Consider the following 21,922-nt stretch of genomic DNA (forward strand, 5'->3'; position numbering starts at 1 on the left):
AGTCTATGTCTGATTCATGACATGTTCTTAAACAACAGAATTGTTCGCAAGTGTGTTCTTAGAATGATGAATCCCAACGTCTTCATAAATTGAAAGTTCGTGCCCATTGCTCCTATTTAGCATAGGTAAATGCCCCGTTAATTCCCATAAAAGTCTCCTACATTTCTGCATTAAGGGTCATATTACTTTCATTTCACTTGGTTTGAATTGACACATATAATGATGGTGGTTTGTATAATGATGTATAGTCACTTTCCATATAGCAGTTTACTGTTTATTTTTCTCAGTTAAGAAGAAAATCTACTTCCGACACTGATTTAATTCAGAGTGACTTGACCTCATACTTGGTGGGTGCATTTGCTAGCATTCTCTGCCCTGCTCAGTGGCCTCTTTAACTTTTTCACTTGATGTGTTTTGCATCAGCTTTACACCCGATTTCCTGCTATTCTGTGTAGCTCAGTGAATCCCCTTTGCCCACCAGAGCACAAAACTGAATACAGTCTTGCTTGGTTTCTGCCAACACTGAGGAGGCAATGAGAGGGCATTTCTTCCATTTGCCTGGTTACCCTGTGTCATAGTTGTTTAAAGAAGCTCACACAGGCCAGTATCACACACCCTGCAACAGCAAACTGTCAAATAGGCTTGGCCTGGCAGACACATAGGCCAATGGTTTCCAACCTTTTTGGCTTAGGACCTTTTAAAACCAGTTCAACCAAATACAGATTTTTCCTGCTCTGTTTTCTTTATTAAAATTATGTTTTAGAAGCCCAATGAGGTGAAAGTGTTCAGTATTTCACAAGTGATAAAGCATGAATTAGAGATAAGTCAAAAATAAAAAACAAATTATTTTATTTAATTTTGTTTAACAGACTTTTTTTCATATCCCTTTTGGTCATCTTGTGATCCCTCAGATTTATCTTGGGGCCGCTGACGGATAGGTCTGGTTGGGAACCCATGCCATAGACATGTATGTCTGCCTGCACAGACACATGCTAACAAACAAGTAGTAGACACTGGAATTTTGTAAAAAAACTAAGACACAGAAACATTCAAGGCTAGAGGCATTGAAACTATACTTTCCATGTAACATTACTAAATACAGGGGAGCTGTGATGTGCCTGTCTGTGTGTATGCTGACACAGTTGAGCAACTTTGCCTGTTTGTGTGTACGCTGACACAGCTGACAACTTTTGCATCTGTTCTGCTTCTCGATTTTGAATCAAAATAAGGACTCCTGTGACGCTTGCTCTCCTTCCCATCTACTTCCTTGTTAAGTGTCAGGGAGGTCTCGGTATCAGAGAAATGAGAAAGACAGACTACAAGAGTGAAAAACTGATAAAAGAGGGAGTAAGAAGGCAGAGAAAAGATAGGGGAGAGAGGGGTGAGGGAATAGAAAGAGTAAAGAAATGGGAAGAAAGATAAAAGGAAGAACGAGAACACAATGGGTGGCTTGTAAGTTCAATGTCGGGAGCTCAGTATCTTCTCAGCACATTGTGAATTGTATTATCCAGGGAGCTGTAGAGTGTTAAAACATGAACAGGGCCTGGACATGCATATACCTAAATTATATTTAAACACACGTGACATGCTGCAAGGGGAATATCTGGAATGTGCCACAAATTAATGTTTAATTAATTAGTGTTCAAATTAATGGGTATTGTTCTTCTTCTGTGCTATTGCATGCACACAGACAGGCACATACCAGCTCCCATGTATTTAGAATACTCACCCAAATGTCCTCTGATGTCATGTTCTGATACGATGATATCATCAGGGAGGGAGCCCACTGTAAAACAAAACATTTTTATGTCCTCATGGGTGCAGGGAACAGTCACCCACCCAGGGGGCCGTAACCGAATATAGGCCAGCTGAGCGGATGTGCTCGTTCCTCGGTACGTGAAGTCACGACGCTGCAGATGTATGTTGAGGCTGCAGAATCAACCCCCCACAGAAAACAACATGACCTCTGACTTCTTCCGTTGATGGCAGGACAATGAGATCACCACTCCTGGCCTTAAGGGCTCACGCTGTTTCCTTTCAATAACAGAAACTGTTATGGAAATAGCTCCATTTGCGTCACTGTACTCCCTCTATAGGATGCTGATAGCGATATGATGATATGAATTTCATTTTTCACTTTTTTGCTTTAGTTTTGAGATTGTCACTGCATTTGTCATCTGTATATATTGATTGGTTTTGCCCTGCATCTGATAGCATGTTATTTCTTCCTCATGTTTTATGAAAAGACCAACTTAAAGTGCATACAGTGTAGTGCTTTGGTTCACTCTTACCACTGTCATCAGTGTCTTTTTCTGCATCAACAGGCAGAGTGAATATTGGACTTACATTCATTAGGTGGACAAAAACATAACTTCACATGAATGCTAATGTTGCTCTGTATCTGTAAATGAGCATCTGTTGTTAGTAGAGATGTTCCAATACCATTTTTTCCTTCCTGATACCGATTCCGATACCTGAACTTGCGTACTGGTACATGCCCATACTGAGTACCGATTCAATACCAGTGTGTTAAAAAATACATATTTTATTTTTGCAACAGCTATACACTACTAACCCTGTATGGGTATGATATGATTGCTATCATTGTTGTGTGGCCTGGCCTGGTTAAACTCTTTGTGAATAGGCTTTTCCGATACTGGTATCAGTATCGGAACAACTCTAGTTGTTAGCAAGCTTTCCATATCAACTTAAAAGGTGATAATATGTCAGTGTTGTTACAACTTGTTTCTGCTCCCACCAGGTGGCCAAAAAAAATTATTATTATTAAAATTATATATTATTATTATTGCAGGTTTGAATGACAAATCCTTGGTACTCTACCAGTTTTCCAATGATGTGATTTAAGAAATAAATAGTGCTTTCCCCTGTAATCACTACAAATTATTGGAAGTAACTTACTGAAAAGTGGGACAAGTGATGTTAATCATTATTTATTGTGTTTTAATTTGAAAAATTACAGGCTTTACTTCATTTAGATAAATGGCAAGCTTTACCAAGCCATCATGTCCTGGTTGCTGAGGCTTGAGTTATTGTCCTGAGTTTCACTGTAACCCTGCTGTTGCTTTATGCCCCTGCAGGATGATGGTGTTTGGAGTGCTGACACTGGTCCTGAGCTGGACTTCTCTGGGAGCCGACCTGGCCACTGCTGTGGTGAGCTGCTTCACTTCCTCGCCTCTGACTTGCTCTCTTACCCTAATATGTAAACTAGTGCAAACTGGTCTGCAATCAATTCTCGTGGTGCCTGACTGTGATGATAAATTGTTAGAACTACACACACTGCAATTGAAAAATGTCTTTGAATGTGTTGGGGGTACGGGAGGAGAGATGATTATACACTGCTCGACATTTGCATATGTGCATATACCTGCATGTGTATTAAATGTGTTTAAAAGGACAAAAGGATGGGAAACTATTGTCAGAGCAGTCACATCACAGCAAATGTTTTCACTGACAGAATCTGAGATACATGTGCACCTTTTTTGTTTTACCAAAATGTTAACATAGGATGCAGTTTATTGCATTTTCATCAAGCTTTTCCATCCAGAATATTATTAGCGGCATAACTGCTAATCAAGGGTCTTTTTTAGCCCCTCTTGCCTTAATTAAAATGTTTAGCCTTCTCAGAAAAATGTGTGTGAGCTAGAAAGTCATCTTAAAAGGTTTGAGCGTGTTCTTAGCGCCCAATCTCAGAATTCTTCTGATCTTGGTTTGTCTTTCCGTCACCTAATATGCTTTTGATCTCTGCTGTCTAACAGCACACAGCTGAAAATAAACCGACAATGAACAAAATCCCAAACCCAAATCTTGTCAGCATCATTAGACGAGTCTGAATAACTTGATGCAAAGTCAAGGTTTATGTAACAGGATTCCAACTGCAGCTTTTTAAAGCCTATCATGCTGAATAGGTGAATAATTTCAGTGTTTTGCTCTATTATGGTCACACAAATGTTTGAATGAATAGAGGGTAAGAATAAGAGTGACATGCGAAAATAGAAAGATGCATTTGAAAGAATATCAGATGGATGAGCACTGGTGTTTCACTCACCTGCCCCAGGCGTGTGTGCTATTTTTCTCAGGTTTGTTGTTGCATGTTGTGTTTTGACTGGGGGATGTAGAGGATTGTTAGCATGTGTGAATTTAAGTTGGAGATAATGAGCATCGGGTAGTTACAACAAATTAGTAGCTCCGGTTTCATTGTCCTTTTTCATCTCCCAGTTTATTAATGTCTCCTCTCTCTGTGGTCTACATTTGCCTGATCCTGTCAGTTCTTTGTGATACTAATGCTATGAAACCAAGACTTTAAATCCTGCAAGTATGCAATGTTCAATATGCTCAATACTTTCAATACACTGCACAATTTACGGTTATTTTCATCATCGATTAATCTGCAGATTATTTTCTGGATTTATTGATTAATCCTTTGGTCTATAACATGTCAGAAAATAGTTCAATAATCAAAGTCCAAGTTGATGTCTTTAAATGTCTTCTTTCGTCCAAAACCCAAATATATTCAGTTTAATATACAGTATCTTATGCAAAGAAAAGTAGGAAATCTTGTATTTGAGAGGCTAAAAAAACAAAGCAGTAGAGAAAAGGTCAAATAAGAATCCATCCTTTTAGGACCATGAATATCTGCATCTTTATTCAGAGCTAAGTGTTTGTCAAAGAGAAATCGACCTAGCGTGACAAAAAAAAAAAAAAAAAAGGTCAGCGGGTCATCAAAGTTATTGGAAATGATCATCTGGACACCATAAATATCCAAATTAAATTTCATAGCAATCTTGACAGTAATAGTTTTTGTGGCCAATTGATGAATGAAATAAATGACAAAAATCTTTTTTACGTGTTGTCCTCAGTGTGTGTTACAAAATCATGACACATACTTCGGCCTGTTACGTAACCTGTCTGTGACGTGGTGTTTTTCTGAGTCTGACCCTGACTGGACTGTATGGTTGACATCCACTGTGCCTTTTCTCTGCCTGAGAGCAAACATCACCACAGCTTTACAGTAAAATGCCTTGTAATTGTTAGGCGTCGATACAAACAGCTGTGACCAAAACAATTACATGAACAATCAGCATTGGCCTCTCATGCACCATCAGACATCATGTCTTTGTGTGAATAATTGTGTGTTGTGTATGTGTCTTCTCAGTCGAGTGACACTGGCCTGTTACATGTGTAACTCAGTGTGTGACTCAGTACCGTCTGCACTGCTCGGAATACGAATGACACATTTCTAGGGGTGACTTTTGATTAATCACTTAGTCTATAAAATGTTGGAAAAAGCCCATGGTGATGTCTTCAAAGTAGCTTTTTTTTTTGTCCGAAACCCAAAGATATTCCTTTTTAAATGATGATTTGAGAAGCTGGGACCTGTGAATATTTGCTTTATAAATTGAATGCCTAATCCATGATCAAAATTGCAGTTAATTAATTGCAATTCATTTACCGCTAATAATTGCTTGATGGACTATCTGTTTCAGCCTTAGTACTTTAAAACATAAATCTCATGTGAATCATTTTGGAAGATATCACTTTTGTTCAATTTTAAATTTGCCTTTACTTTACTTTATTTCCTCTATTTTCAATAATGGTTTCACTCCGACTCTTGACACCAGTCATCCATTTCTAGGGGCTTTCAGGGGCTGCAGACTGCAACAAATACTGGACAGGTCATCAGTCCATTGCAGGGATAAAATAAATTGACATTTCTCACCTTTGGGCAACTCTCCACATGAACTGACTTTAATGGTTTTCGACTGTTGAGGTGAGCAGCAGGGGCCACTTAGCCATCAAATCGCCCAGAAAACTTCTGGCATCTGAAAATATCTGAAAAGCACTGCAATGCTTTGTCCTCCACCCTGACTCAGAGTTGAACTAGTGAAATTGTACTTGCCACTGCAGCCAGACTGCTGTGTCCCACTTTAAATGAGACCGAGTTTTGTGGCTGCGCTCTAATGATGTCAAGACAACCACCGCATCCAGAGGAGCTCTGCATGCCAATGTGGTGTGTTGTAGACAGTGTTTTTGTTTGTCTTTCTGAGGATCTTTGTTTGTGGCTACAGTCTGTGTTCACAGGTGTGCACATCAGATGTTTTTGGGCTTGACTGACTGCCGATGTTTGTGAGTCTGCATGGCAATCTTCAAAATGTGTGTGTGTGTGGGTGCCCAGATAGCTCAGTTGGTGGAGCAGGTTCCCATGTATAGAGGTTTGCTCCTCGACTCAGCGGGCCCGGGTTTGATTTCGCCCTGCGGCCTTTTGCTGCATGTCATTCCCCCCTCTCTCCCCTTTCATTTCTTCAGCTGTGATGTCAATAAAGGCCTAAAAATGCCCCAAAAAATCATCTTAAAAAAAATAAATGTTTCTGTAGGCTGCAGTTAGTGCCTTAGTTCACAATAAATGAATACATCATGAATGCATCCCTTTGCAAAACTCTTAATTACAGACAGCGGGTAGTCAGACCCAGAAAATCACAGTTTTCCCTTCAGGACTTCTAACAAAGTTGCTCCTGATTTGCAGAGCTCCTTCGTATCCCTTGTTTCTAACAAACTAGCTCGGGTTTTTTGATGAACTCAGCTTGCTGTATCTTATCTGTGTGCGCTGCTCATTAGCGTCGCCCCTCCGGAGAAGGTAAAGCTACGCGCAGTGTGTTTGACCTGAGCCCAGGGGACATTTAACATTCAGACAGTGCAGTTTGGAGAATAATCCTCACTTCTGTTATTTTGCCAAGGCAGGTTTCTTGTTAGCACTGTGCGGCGGAGTCAAAGTGGTGTGTGAGTGACAGAATTGAAAAGTATTCATGTCTAGACATGTTTTAAAACGATTACTGTCAGGTAGAGCATTTGATATTCTGATCCATTCCTTCTCTGAATGGTTATCATGAATTTCTGGTCTTAACCGCCTTATTTCAAGAGCCATTCATTCATGTTAAGCTGTTTTCTTTCTGGTCACTGCTCTCACACATCTCCTGTTTTTTTTTATTTCAGGGCACAAGTGATTTCTGCGTCTCCCCCGACAAGTACCTCATGAGCCAGACAAAGGGTATCATTGGTAGTGGTGAGTTTCAGTGTGAATTATATGAATAATGTTGCGTTAATGGAGTTGTAATTACGAAAGCATTGGAGCTGTGCCATGACACTAATTGCGCTTTGGAAAATGACGGTTGAAAATGCTTCTAATCACCTTCTTCCGCCTGTTTTTTTTTTTTTTTCTTCACAGATATCGTTCATTACTATCTTTACTGCAACCAGACTCTCTCCAACCCTTTCCAGCAGGTAGGAAACAGGATACTTTGCTGAACTCCTACTGATTGTTGACTGATATGAACAAGCGAGCATTGATTATCAGGTCAAAAGATGTTTACATGTCTATGTTTAAAGAGCTTAATGCAGTTCATAAATGTAACATTTTGTAGAGGACTAGTATAAGCAGGGCCAGTAGCTAACACTGGGGTCATGTCAATTGTATTTTTACTGGGAATGTGGGGGAGTTCATTCTACAATTCAATTCTACAATTAAAAAACGTACACACTGGGTAATTTACAATTGCAGTATGTTTAGACTCAATATACTTAAACCCTTGTGTTGTCTTCCATTGGACCGTGCACCTGTCGTCCTCCCGGGTCAAAACTGAAAACCAACACTTTTTCTGACGTTTTTGTCTCTTTTTTTCGATACTTTTGGCGCTTTTTTCAATGCTTTTGGCGGGGGTTTTTTCTTCTTTTTTTACATTTAGCACTTCTTTTCATTACCATGTATAAACACCTCTAACACCAACTTATTACCACTAGTTTTACATTTATATTTGGAATTCATGGTCAATAAACCTCATTTATAGGAAATTATACCTAATTCTTGAGTTAAAAAATCAGAAATTATTAATTATTTAGACTAATATTAAAGGAAGATAATCACAGACTGGTATATGTCAACGTTCAGTTAGGATACTGTTTTTTTTCCAAATGCTTAAACAATTTGATAAAACACCCAAAATCCAATGAAAGTAGAGAGCCGATGATTTGTTGTACTTGCGAAGCGCGATGTATGGAATACAATGTCTATACAATACCTTACTTTGGGGAATATGCATCTGTTTCACAACCTTAATTTTGCATTTAACAAAATAAATCAAAAATCTTGGGTCAGGGTTGAATAAAAACTTTTGCCTAATTAAAATGTAATCTAAAGTTAGAAATGGTTCCTGATTAAATCAGTGTAACAGTTTTTAATACTTTGATACTGCTATCAATACATTTAGCTCAGTATTTAGAATGTGTTAAGGTTCAATACACAGCCCTAAATAGGACTGAATTTATAGGATATTTGTCCTGGGAGTATGAAGAAGGAACATTGTTTTAAGCTTTATTTTTGGAAATAAGATTTAAAGAATGTATATTAATAAGAAAGGAATAGAAATTAACTGTTGACTGATTAAATTAAATAGGACAAAGGGGGTGGGGTATTTACAAAATCCTGGCTACTGCCCTGCATCTAGGTTACATAAAAACAGTTTAACTGGTGGCCGGGTTGGATCAATGGGTAGAGCAGGCGCACATATATTGAGAGGTTTATGCCTCGACGCAGAGGTCCAGGGTTTGAATCCGACCTGTGACAATTTCCTGCATGTCTTCCCCCTTTCTCACCTAGCTGTATTATCAATTAAAGGTGGAAAAGCCCAAACAATAATCTTGAAAATAACAGTATTTAAATGACTTCATTGAAATATGGAGCAAGTCCTCAATACATATTGACATATAGTCAATTAAATGCTGTTGAAGACATTAATCTTTCAACCAAATTATGCTCACTAAGCTATGCTCTAAACATCTTTTGACCTGTGAAATCTGTGCTGGATGGGGGAGTTCATTTCTCTGCCCCTCAAGGCTGATCTTTGTCAAGCTCTTTCTCTCTGTCCAGGCCTGTCTGGCTGATTTACATCATAACTTCACCTCACAGGTCTGGCTGAACGTTACAAAAGTGCAACGCTTCCAACACTATCTCCCAGGCTGTCACCATCATTTTTCTCTCTGTCTCTTTCTCCTGTATTTCTTCAGTCTTTGGCATGTATCAAGAAAACAAGCCAAAATGTTACAAATCTCCCGAAACAAAGGCTGTAACATTGCAGATTAGATAAAACTATTTGGTGTATCATCCTCTTCTAAAGTTCTGTGAGCTTACTCTATAGAGAAGCAGAGTAGATTGTGGTCATTTGTGGGTCACATCACTGGCTTCACCGCTGACATCAGTCAACGGTGAAGTCAATTTGTGCGAGCTCTGGCCTAGCAGAGCTCCGATCTTATTATCTGGCTCTCATAGACATGCCCCTAGGATAACAAGAGCACAGCAGCAGAGGGCAGACAGCCATCACCCCTGCCTGGTAAACAAAGTCAGCACTCTTTTCTCCACCACGCCCACACAGATACCCAACAGGTGCAAAGTTCACAAGCAAGCTGCCAGATACAGAAATTCATACTGATTGGCAAACATACAAGCTGTCTTTCTCTTTCTCTTTCTCTTTCTCTTCCTCCCTTATATGTCACACACATGTGTTCTGAGCCTGAACCACAGCAGTGCCCTGTTAGTTCTATCCTCTGTGCCCTTGTATTTCACATTTCATTTTATTTTATTTTTTTACATTATTCGGCTCTGAACAAGCTCACCCAAGCTAAAAATAAAAAAGCCAAATCTGATCAGGCCGTTAGATTGTGCTGCAGAGAGAAGTTTGACCATAGACAGTCATGCAGATCCAGAGAAGAAATGTCAGATCAGAGGAAAGCAATTATATTTATTAGTGGTTGAGGTAATTGACCATATCCTGTTTCAATAGAACATTGTTACGAAGGCCTAGGGGTTTCCAGGCTACTCTTGTTAGGTTGGGTGACTGTGAAGATACAATTTTACTTTGGAGATGTGACTAATTAATTTAGTACTGTTATGCTTGAATGTTAATTAAAAAAAGAGGCATTAGACAGAAGGTGCTGTTTTTCAGGTAGGTTGTGATCATCCACTAAGATAGTACCAAATGTGGAGGATTATTTTGCCCCCTGTTGGTGGGATCATAAACCTACACATCCACAATTACAGACTCAAACTACAGCATGTATTAATAGGATACTTTATATCAGTTCACTACCCTACAAAGCCATAACATAGTAATTTATTTAATCAAATTGACTGTATTAGGACCAAATTAATACTTTTCACTAACGTTTTAGATAGATAGATAGATAGCACTTTATTGTCCATTACACGGAAATTTGTCTTGCAATACAAGCTCCAACAATCACCACACTGTGTTGTATTTGTGCTTATGATTTTTCTTGCACACCCTGTTCTTTTATATATTGTTAACCTTGTGAAAAAATTTCTGATTTTATTAGATTTTGAGGGTTTCTTAACAGCGTTCAAGGCTCATTCTGGCCACTCTGTGGTTTTTGCTATTAATTTATCTGAACTGATCCTTTTGAATAAACGGTAACACTTTACTTGAAGGTATCTACATAAGAGTGACATGACACTGTCATGAACACATGACACTGTCATGACACAGTAATGACACATGAACTCTAACCCTAATCCTAACCCCAATCATAACTTGTCACATTCAAAAACCGAATGATACTTACTAAAAGAAACGTTTTGTCGTAAAAGTTTATGACTTATTTATAATGTTTATGTCACATTCATGACAGTGTCATGGCACTCTTATGTAGATACCTTCAAGTAAAGTGTAACCGAATAAACTAACAAATTAAATTACAGAAAAATAAGATCCATTTTGTTAGGTGTTATGCTTTCCTCAGTGTGTTTTCATTTTGTGAAAGGACAAGAAGTCTGCATATTCATTCTTATTCATTCTTAAAAATGCAAGTAAGGCAAGGCAGCTTTATTTGTATAGCACATTTCAGCAACAGGGCAATTCAAAGTGCATTACATAAAACATTAAAGAGCAGTTAAAAAACGATTAAAAAAATTAAAACATTAAAGAGCAGTTAAAAACAATTACAAAAATTAAAAACAGATAAAAGATTAGAATAAAATGTACAGTGCAGTATAAGAAGAAGTTAACCGAGTCCAACTCGGGCCTCCCAGAGGACTTATACTTTAACTCTTTTCTGTTGCAACACAGGTTCCAAACTTGGCATCCCAGAGGACTTATAAATTAACAATTATTTAAAGAAAGGCAACATCAAAAAGAAAGGTCTTCAGCCTTAATTTGAAAGAACTGAGATTTGCGGCCGACCTGCAGTTTTCTGGGAGTTTGTTCCAGATATGTGGAGCATAAAAATTGAATGCTGCTTCCCCCATTTTAGTTCGGACTCTGGGGACAGCAAGCAGACCTGTCCCAGACGAGTACATAATTTCATTTTACAGCAGCTCCCTCCCTTTAAGACTTCCATTAGGATCAGTGTTTATTCTTCATTTGCATGCTCTTTATTCTGCATGCATCCAAACACACTTTCTTGTTTGCAGCCTCTGACCATCTTCCAGAGGTCCCTGACCACCATGCAGATCCAGGTCCAGGGCCTGCTGCAGTTTGCTGTGCCTCTGTTTCCTACAGCTGAGGTATCTTACACACACACACACACACACACACACACACACCAAGCTATGACTTTTATGCTGTAGTACAAAAGAGTTAAAAATATTTTTGGAGTAACATTAGAAGAATTTTCTCATATAAATAAGTGCTCAAGTGTTTGTCAGTGATACTCTGATGACCTCTCCGCAGAGAGACCTACTGGGTATCCAGCATTTGCTTAACTCCTCAGAGGCCAGTCTGCACCAGCTGACTGCCCTGTTGGACTGCAGGGGGCTCAACAAGGTTTGTTCACTGCATCCTAATTGGCATCACAGCAGCCCAACTTGGTTAATAGGAGATTAAGTGGCCACGCAGGATTTCAGCATCAAACTGAAAGTGGAACTGGGAACAGAGCGGAGCAATGCACAACAGAAAGAATTTCAAATTTAATGAGAATAACTTTTCTAAACTGAGTTCCCTGCACTCTCCAACCTGTACAGTGTGGCTCATGACTGCAGTGCAGTTTACATGAATAATATGAACATCCCACTGAATGTGTCTGACACGTATGAAGTCTTGATGGTGTCTTCCTGGAGACGACTAAGTGCTTTTTCATCGTTGGTTCATTTTTTTCTGCTGTGAATTCAAATATGACAGTAAGAGTCCGTCTGTACAAGCAAACTGTTCGTGCATCTACCTCTTCGTCTGTGTTATATTATTTGTTTGACCTCTTTAGGACTACCTGGATGCAATGGTGGGGGTGTGCTATGATGGGGTGGAGGGTGTACTCTACCTCTGCCTTTTCTCCACCCTGGCAGCCTGTGCCTTTACTGTCATGCTGTGTGCCATTCCCAGGGCATGGAGACAAATTGCCTGCAGGTCAGTTCGTTCTCTGCTTCTCTGCCTGCCTGAGCGCCCTCATTTCCTCATCCCGCAGCCATCTCTATCTCTATGCAGCTTCACCCACTGTATGAGATTACCTGTGCATGTGTGTGAATATGTTCTTACAATTGTACAATTGCCACAAATAAAAATTCAATTGTGGTAGTGCAAGGTATTGGGCTCTGGAATACCCTTTTTATGTAGCTTATAACTCATTCAGTGCCATTATTCTGTGCTTCCCTTATTTAAACTCGTTCATTTTGCAAAGTCTGAAGAAGAAATGATTGATATTCCAATACGAAAAAAGCTAATATTAATGTTTTTGTCATTCCTGTTATTATTTTTCTTCTACTTATTTTGGGTATATTTATGCTTTAAATGATGTCAGTACTAGGGCTGTGCTCGATTGAAGAAATTCTTAGTCGACTAACACTCATTCAATTGTATCGACTAATCGATTAGTTGATTTAATCGACAGATCTGTAAATCTGAGTTTCTCCGCATAGAGTCATGCAAAAGCACCACTTTAATTCTTGTGTTTACCAGAGATGTGCTCGTACGTTTCTTGGAAATAAGTCATTCAGCATGAAAAAACCGTAAAACATGACTAAAGAAATCTAAGTTGACTAATTTAGACCAAAACAAACGATTTGTTGACTAATCAACTAAGAGGGAGCAGCCCTAGTCAGTACAGATCCCATAATTCTTTGGGGGATGTAAACAGGAAGTATAATGTTGCCGTGGATTGAGTGAGTTGTAGGTTGTACACTGTGGGTTACAACGTAGCCCCGTTTCTTTTACCCCTTTATTTCTTTAAATTTTGGCTAATTGGCACCATTAAAATGTCACTGTCACTTACGTGATGATTCTTAGCCGAGTTCTGCAGTTATAAGGAACGTCTTGTTTATGATTTCTAAGCCGATTCATGCTGTTTATTCGTTTATGGACATCTAAGATGATGATATCCAGTGTGTAAGTGTAAGTCACTGAATCTAAAAATATGCACATCATTTCTGTAGGTTTTGATTTTACTGAGTTATGACTCAGAGAAGAAGTAGCTTACGGTAAGTACCTTAATTGTCTACATGAGCTTAGGGTTAGGGGTTAGTTACATCCATTGCTGCTGCTACTGCTGACTTTCACCTCACGCGGTATTGTTGCCTCACGTCTCTCCCTCCAGCACACCTCACAAGCTCCTCTTATGATGTTTCTCTCCACCTCTAGAGAACGAGATTATGATGACATCGATGAGGAAGATCCATTCAACCCGCGAGCGAGGAGGATCGTCCCTCAGAACCCCAACCTCACCAACATGCACAGCTTCTGCAGCTACAGCAGCAGCATGGGCAGCCAGAACAGCTTACACCCGCCCGCCCCAGCTGTCTCCAACGCCCCTGTGTCTGAGTACATGTGAGTGAACTGAAATAATGTGTGGAGCAAAGGGGGATTTGTAAATTTCATAATTCTTCTGAGTCGCTTCTTTCTTTCTTTCTTTCTCAGGAACCAGACAGCTCTGTTCGGGGGAAATCCGCGGTATGAGAATGTGCCTTTGATAGGACGAGGCTCACCACCCCCCTCGGTGCGTTGGGTCCCAGAGGCCATGATGTCACTTCCCTCTGAGCTAGAAGACATATTTAGCCTTTAAAGCACAGGAAATTGTTTTATTATAAATAACTACTGATTATTTTATTCATATTTTCACTCGGTGACTCAGCTCACTTCCTTCCTGAAACTTCACTTTAACATCACTCAAATGTTAAGCCATATCTAATAACCTTTCTTTAATTTAATACATTTTTAAAAAGGTATTTAATGAGATGATCTTTCGTTAAACACTGTGCCTTCTTCTGCCCTCCATAACTTACTGAGGCTGACTTACCGTACCAAAACAAGGAGAGGGGAAGTAATGTGATTAATATTTAATCATGAAGTGAACATCATTTAGCCTCTTTCAGGCCAAATTCCCAGGAGGGAGTGACCCGGGTCTTTAACTCTAAACTCACTAAATGTTGACACTAAAGGTCCCACCCCCCATTTCAGATTAAATATTCATTGGGCAAAGCCTCTTAATAACATGCTGCACGTGTGTGATGAAATACAGCATTTAGGGGCATTCTGCAGGTATCTAATCTACTTTAGATCAGTGTTTTGTAACCTTCTTTTTAAAGGGTAATTTAGAGAGACAATGTTGTGATCACCAGGAAATACAAACTAAATACATCTTTTATTTTTGATAAATTGCATCATATTTGTTCTAATGCGTAGAGGTTTTAATTCCACAAAAAGATGTAACAAAAATCAATATATTTTCTACTTTTCATATTTGTGTATTTCCACAGTTTTAGTTTCAAAACATGTGATTGCACTTGTGACTTCTTTCCTAATTAATGCCAGCAAGTAATGTGTAATTACATTCTCCCTCATGACTTCAATTATACAGCATCATGCAGTAGTCTGCGGCTAACAGCTTCTTTTATATATTTTTGTTTGTTTGTCATGTGTATGTTTGTTTGTTTGTATCTTTCATTTCTATATTTATTCTTTTTTTATCAACTATTGGAGATATACTCTCAGCAGTATAGAAACCGAGTAAGTCTTTTCAACTCTTCTTCAGGGTTAACTCCCTCACTTTTCCTCTGTTGCATCTCTGTCTTTTCCCTCTCCTTCACATCACTTTGTTTGGTTCCTGTGCAGTTTTCCTGTCTGGCATGGCTTTTTAACTCAAAACCTGTTGTCCTCATTCCAGAAAGTCTGTTTGAGTTAGTGAGGGTTTGTCTGCCCCTAGTGTTCACAGAGTGGTACTGTAGTTATGTCCCTGGATTTCCTCACAGTTGGCCTCCCTGTGCATGCGGTTCTGCTCATTTAATTCTATAGATTGTACTGCCTAAGGTGTGTACCGCTATTGAATGGATTTTATTTGGGTATTGACAGATTTAGAGTGATGTCACAGTTACTGTTAATGTCAACGTGATTGATGTCTTACTAATTTAAAAATTAAGTAATGAATTAATTTGTTTAAACAAACTGTAGAATACATTTGTCACCTATGCCCTGAGTCTGTATGTATGAGTTGAGAAAATCTATCTTTTGAGCATAAAACACTCAGCATCTGTAGGCTTGAAGATGGTCTTCTTTGTGGAAGATGGCAACTGTAGTCAGCTTGGATTGATAGCAGTTATGGTGGATTCCAATGGTGAACCAGAGTTGTGTGACAATGCATAAAAACGCAAGGTGAGGACTTAAATTCACGACTTACAGACAAAACAGGGACAATAGCAGGTAGGCAAAAGTCCAAAAAGGTAGATAGAAAAAAATAAATAAAAGGCTAAACATTGTGCAGGACGTGGGTCAAGGGCTGGTCCGGGGGAAGTATTTTGGAAACAATGACTGGAATTGCAATATAAATGACAGGAAATGTTAAAGAAACAGTTTGACATTTGTCGATGCTAGATTGGATGGTCCGAAGGGACAGGCGAAGGCATGACCTGCCTCGGATTGGTTGATCGGTTGGTTTGGTTTAGGCATAAGGAGTGATATTGGTTAAGGTGAGGTAAAGAATATCAGGGTTAGGCTTGGTTAGGGGTAAGGTTAGGTTAAGAATGTTAGGGTTAGGGTTAGGTTAAAGGTGCCATGGCATAAAAATGTCACTTTGAGTTTTTTTTAACATTAATATGAGTTTCCCCAGCCTGCCTATGGTCCCCCAGTGGCTAGAAATGGTGATAGGTGTAAACCGAGCCCTGGGTATCCTGCTCTGCCTTTGAGAAAATGAAAGCTCAGATGGGCCAATCTGGAATCTTCCCTTTATGACGTCATAAGGGGAAAGGTTACCTCCCCTTTCTCTGCTTTGCCCGCCCAGAGAATTTGGCCCGCCCATGAGAAAGAGAGAGACATCATGGCTTGCAAACAAGCGAAGCATGGCAGTTGGTCAAGGCCACACCCCCACCCTCCACCTTGCCCCCTACTCTCTCCTCCTCAATAGCATTTAAAGCTACAGACACAGAAATGGCACATCTTAAGGAAAGCTCATTGTGGGACTAGCTCTAGTGGCTGTAATTCTGCACCAAGGCTGAATTTCGGGAAAGAGACTTCAGATACAGTATTAGGGGACCACTGAGGCCTATATAAAAGCATCCAAAAAGCAGCATGTCATAGGACCTTTAAGATTGTTAGGGTTAGGGTTGGTTAGGGGTAAGGTTAGCTTAAGAATGTTAGGGTAAGTGTCTTTTATGCTAAGTTAAATAGTTAAACACAAAAGACTGGCTCTGTCTGAAGGTAACAGATCTATCTTCATGTAGCATATTTTGTGAATTATTGGTCCTGACTGGAATCACCTGTAACTTCAGTGAATCCAACCTGACTTTAGCTGCCATCCTCGGCTAAGCTTCAATGTTTACAGCGCCGCCTTTCAATCCCACACGTGGTGAGAAATTGATCCTCAAAAAATAGATTTCCAGTGGACTATTCCTTTAAACCCCCATGGCATTTTCTGTCGTTATAACTGATGATTGGGGTCAGGCCATACCTGTGAAACCTCACACTCCACTCACAGTATCAACTTGTAACATCCTGTGTTTGTGTCTGTGTGTTTGACTTTTCCTTGACAGTACTCCCCCAGTATGCGGGCCACCTATCTGTCCATGACGGAGGAACAGATTAGACACTTTGGGAACGACTTCCAAGCATAGTCTTCTTTATCTGATCGAGGAGGGATACAGCACCACACACACGCTCAACAGACAAAAGAGTGTGTGGCTACTCCAATCATCATAGAGGACAAAGTGTAACATCTGGCTGTGCAGTCTCAGGACAATGGAACCATATCGGTACTGTTCTCTGTGCTCGTAAATGATTAATCACACTTGTCTGCACCAAGGTATTTTGGGGGAACTTGCTAAATATTTCTGACACATGCTCTCAAATTCAACCTGCTCTTAATATGATGTGTTGGTCATGCTGTGTCATCTATTGGTGAAGCATTTAGGGAAGATTTGACTGTCTTTATGTACCTGAGTTTGGCAAACATAACTTACAGCTGATAGAAGAAGTTTTGAGGATGGATTTCTCACTGCAGTAAAACATAGCAACGGGGTCACTATAAAGTAAAAAAAAAAAACAGACAATTTAGTATGATTTGTCTCTTCTGTTTCAAAGTATTTTTTTACATTACAAAACTTACATTCATGACTCTAAAGAGAAAAATGTGAACATGACAGCTGATGTAAACATATTATTTTCTATGTATTATGCTTCATGCTTGATATTTGTGAAGCACAAACCCAGCACTGGCCACACACAGCCGGAGGTATGGTTGAGGTTTAATTTATTTACATTCACACACAGACACGCCTGCAAGTGACTCTTAAATCTCCTGGAGACGAGACTACCTTGAGACCACGGCTTCTGTATATAGGTTTTACAATAACAGACAGTTGTCTCATTCCGATGTGGTTTACTTTGATTTTGTTTAAACAATGTGCCAATTTTTATATATTTTTTTTCTAGTTTTGTGTGGCGATGTCACATAGAATCTTTTTTTTTGTATTTTATAAAGGGCCGGTAATTCATGTTCTCTACATATCTAATCCAGCTAATACAATAAAAAAATAAGTTGTAGTTTCTGTCTTGGGAAGCTGTGCTGCTCTAACCGTGAATAATGAGAATAAGGTGATTATTTACATAATTTCAAACCATCCAAACAGTACATGTTTGAATTGAATAACAACAATTTTCTGTATGGATTTAATACATGCAGTTTTGTTTATTAATTATTTTAGTAAGTGTCATTTCTTTAAGCATGTTATATTGTACAGGCACTGAGAATGGTGCTTAATTTTGTGTGTGACCCCATACAACGGGGTCTAATTGTGAGTTAAATAAATCCATTTTGAATACAACTTGATGTGTCTTCACTTTGTTGTTGGGTGCCCATATCCTTTGGGTGCACAATACCACAGGGAAAACTGTTATGATCAACACCAAAGCGCCCCTAAAATCTAACAAGTGGCCAACAAGTTGCTTGACACAGCGCTGTGGAGATAAAGATAGGTCTGGCATTAGTGGTTTAAAACTGAGCACAGTAAGGTATTTTTTAATTCTTCCAGCAGATGTCAGCATAGTCTAAGTGCTGCTCTTTGAAAACTGAATTAACCATAGGTATTAACTCGGTAGAAAAAGCTGTTGTGGTTAATTTCACACAGTAGCCTATAGGCTACCATGATTTTTTAGGTATGTGTGGAATACAACAAAAACAAGTCTGAACAATATATAGTTAACAAATAGGACTGTATATAGCCTGTGTTTACATTTGCTGTGGTGGAATGGAAGTTAATACTTATGGAAGTATTAAGACATTTTACATAAGTAAAAGTGATAATGCCACTTTGTTAAAATACTCTGTTACCTTAATAATAATAATCTTGATTAAGAACCTTTTATAACATAAAATGCAGCTTAAAGTGTTTTATAAGAGAAACAAATCAATAACACAGGTATTAATAACAGGAGCCATAAGGAGTGAAAATAAAATAAAGTCCTAAAGAGTTAGAGAAATAGGATAATACTAGTAACAAATTGATAATGATAAAAGCAATTTAAACATTTTGAGATATAAAAAGCCATTTCGTATGTAGCCTACAGGAGTAGAATTAGCCTATAAAGTAGCATGAAATTGGAAACCCAAGTACCTCAACACTGTACAGTACGACAGGATACTTGCGTAAATGTAGGCCTACTTAGTTAAATGCTACAACTGTGCATTTGTGACAGAAAAATAATATTGGAAAATCCGGGTTTTTAATTTTATAATCGGAAGTAATCAAATGTAGCTTGATAGAACGCCACTGCTCCGCGGATCTCCATGGACAACAACGTACACGCACGCGCGCGCAAACACACACACACACGCAGGCACGCACGCGAACATACACACATAGCAACCATGGACGTATAATAATTTCGATAGCAACCCACAGCAGCAGCAGGGCAGCGGAGTGGAGCGAGGACAGACAGGGAAGTGGCTTTGCAGGTGGACTGCTCCCGGTGTTACCTACCACTTCTCCAGCTCTTTGTCTGCCGCCAGATAAATTATTCCCGTGTTTCGTGTTTCTAACCTGCTGAGCGGAAACCTACAGCCCATGGTTAAAACACACGACGCACTTTGAAGGACGTAGCTACAGTAGAAAGAAATAGAGACTAGCTGGGACTGATACTGTCACGAGAGGTCGTTAAGTGAGAAAGACACGACGCGAGGTTGTTGAGCTAGTCAGAGACCATTACAGCAGCTGCAGAGAGTCCATTACTTGTTGAGTGTGTGTGCTGCAGGTGTTCTTTTAGAGGAGGTGACATGTAGGTACCGACAGTGAGGAGAATGGTCCCGTTTGCTGTTGACGCTCATTATCCTCTCTGAGCGTAAGTGACCATGAAGGACACGGGGGAATCAAAGGACCACCAACTAACTGTAAGTTCAAACTACACAATGTCCTTTTAATGTTGCTTTTACTGGGATTTTTAAATACCATGAGTTGTAAACTTAACATTTGTATCACTTAGTTTCTGTATACGTTTTCCCTTTACTCAAGCTAGCTGTTGTTCATGGTCTTAACGGTTAACTTTGTATGTAGCCTAATACCCTACAAAGACACAAACCCAGAACTATTCTGCCAACTGTACACTCAGTAGCAACTTTATTAGATTCACCTATACAATATAATGCAATCCAGTACAACTGTAAATCTACTTATATGATGCTTAACGTTGGTGTAATGTTCCAGTTTTTGTTGACATTGTATGAAATGTTGTTATTGAGCTCTTGTTAAAGGTGGTTTTGTAACACACATTTCAATAAGAGATGTTTCTAATTGTATAATATACATACTACATACATACATGTGATACAGGTGTGTCTAGTAAGGCGTATTTTTCAGTTTTTTTTATATTTCTTTTTATATTCCTAACAGCATCCATTGTTGATGTTATATTTTATATTTCTCAGCTTTACACTACCAGCACTGTGTTCTGCAGCCCATATCTGAATAATTGAAGTGGTTGTTAGTTGCCTGGCCTCTCTCTCTTGTCCAGCATGTAATACACTTTCTACAGGGTGCTGACAGAGAGAGTGGCTGATTATTCCCTTTAGCATTCCCCTTTTTAACTGCATATGTTGTTAGTGTTAGTGGGTCACATGCATGCCATCCTCTGGGTACATGACGACACTGCTGTGATTGTTATTGTCTGTTTTCATTCCATTTAATCCCATTAAAAGCTTTCCTATTGATCTCTAAATGTTTTCAAGGAAAGAAACCATGGTTGATGGTTGGGAAAATGGCACCACCCTAATTTGTTTTTTCGTTTTTGGAGGAGGAATTGGCATTAATCAGGTTGTGAAGTGATTTAAAGCGGAATGTGAATTTTAATTATCAATCCATTCATCCATTTGTTTTAAATAACTATTTATCCCATTCAAGGTGGCTGTGCCATGTAACTTACCGCAGGATGCACTGGTCAGAAGGCAGGGTACACCCTAGACCTTTCACCAGTCCACACACAGACAGTCAAACACATTTATACTCATATTTACATCTACGGACAATTTAGAATTTCCAATTTACCAAACCTGCATGTGTGTGGGCTGTGGGACTGGAAACTAGAGAGAAAAATTATGTAATAACACGGATAATATGCGACATTCACACTGAAAAAACAGCCAACGGGGTTTGGTTTAGACCTTCTAAATGTGAGTGTTATTTATTATCTGGTTGACTGGAAAAAATCTTACATCTTGTGCTTGACATTTAAAAGACTACTCAGGCAATTTTTGTATTGCACTTCCATAAATTTTGGGCTACTCTGACAGACATTGCATCCTTACTCTGGGTCAAGCTTTGATACAACTGGATGCTACACCTGCCCTAATGCAATGTTGTGTATTTTCTTTAGACCATGCATACATCTTTCAAATTCTACAACTCTTTTTTTGTAGTAACTTTAAGACTTGACAAAGCTCCTCCAGGGCCACAGTAGACATTATTCACCAGGTTTCACGACTTGTAAGAAGATTTTGATGTTTAGAATCAATTTTCCTGTTCAGGAAAACAGATGAATTCACACATATGCTGCAACTGACAAATAAATCCACATTTTCTCCTGTACCACATGTTCTTCCAGCTCAGAAAAGGTCTGGCAAGTACTCTCAACAGATGTATATTCAGTTACAACTAAGCAACAACTGAATGAATACTCCAGACACATCATTTTAAAATGAAAATTCATTGATTGTAGAAGCTAAAGTACTCTTGTGTGCTGCCAATGTCGTTCCTACCCAACCAGGCAGAGTTCAATTCATTTTCTAACCTATAATTTCAGTGAAATGAATGTCTTTGTGTTAATTCAATTTACTCTGTGTGCAACAGGTTGCCTTGAGGATCCGACCCCTCAGCGATGCTGAGCAAGAAGAGGCGGCTACGATCGTAGCCCACAGAGTGGACGACCAGGTGAGATGG

At 39.2% G+C, this 21,922-nt stretch overlaps 2 protein-coding genes across 2 annotated transcripts in view; both read left to right on the top strand.

Annotated features, from left to right (window-relative positions):
• ttyh2 (tweety family member 2) overlaps window positions 1-18,319 on the top strand; it is a 67,780-nt gene extending 49,461 nt beyond the window's left edge. The window contains exons 6-14 of the mRNA XM_028568759.1: window positions 3,099-3,171; window positions 7,009-7,078; window positions 7,241-7,296; window positions 11,495-11,587; window positions 11,754-11,846; window positions 12,280-12,422; window positions 13,650-13,835; window positions 13,926-14,004; window positions 17,030-18,319. Coding sequence (XP_028424560.1) covers window positions 3,099-3,171; window positions 7,009-7,078; window positions 7,241-7,296; window positions 11,495-11,587; window positions 11,754-11,846; window positions 12,280-12,422; window positions 13,650-13,835; window positions 13,926-14,004; window positions 17,030-17,110 — 874 coding nt within the window. The 3' untranslated portion in view covers window positions 17,111-18,319. The remainder of the gene's footprint in view (window positions 1-3,098; window positions 3,172-7,008; window positions 7,079-7,240; window positions 7,297-11,494; window positions 11,588-11,753; window positions 11,847-12,279; window positions 12,423-13,649; window positions 13,836-13,925; window positions 14,005-17,029) is intronic.
• A 1,012-nt stretch (window positions 18,320-19,331) lies between these two features.
• kif19 (kinesin family member 19) overlaps window positions 19,332-21,922 on the top strand; it is a 38,813-nt gene continuing 36,222 nt past the window's right edge. The window contains exons 1-2 of the mRNA XM_028568008.1: window positions 19,332-19,881; window positions 21,833-21,913. Coding sequence (XP_028423809.1) covers window positions 19,843-19,881; window positions 21,833-21,913 — 120 coding nt within the window. The 5' untranslated portion in view covers window positions 19,332-19,842. The remainder of the gene's footprint in view (window positions 19,882-21,832; window positions 21,914-21,922) is intronic.

Source organism: Perca flavescens, chromosome 21 (genome assembly GCF_004354835.1).
Source record: "Perca flavescens isolate YP-PL-M2 chromosome 21, PFLA_1.0, whole genome shotgun sequence".
Lineage (NCBI taxonomy): Eukaryota > Metazoa > Chordata > Actinopteri > Perciformes > Percidae > Perca > Perca flavescens.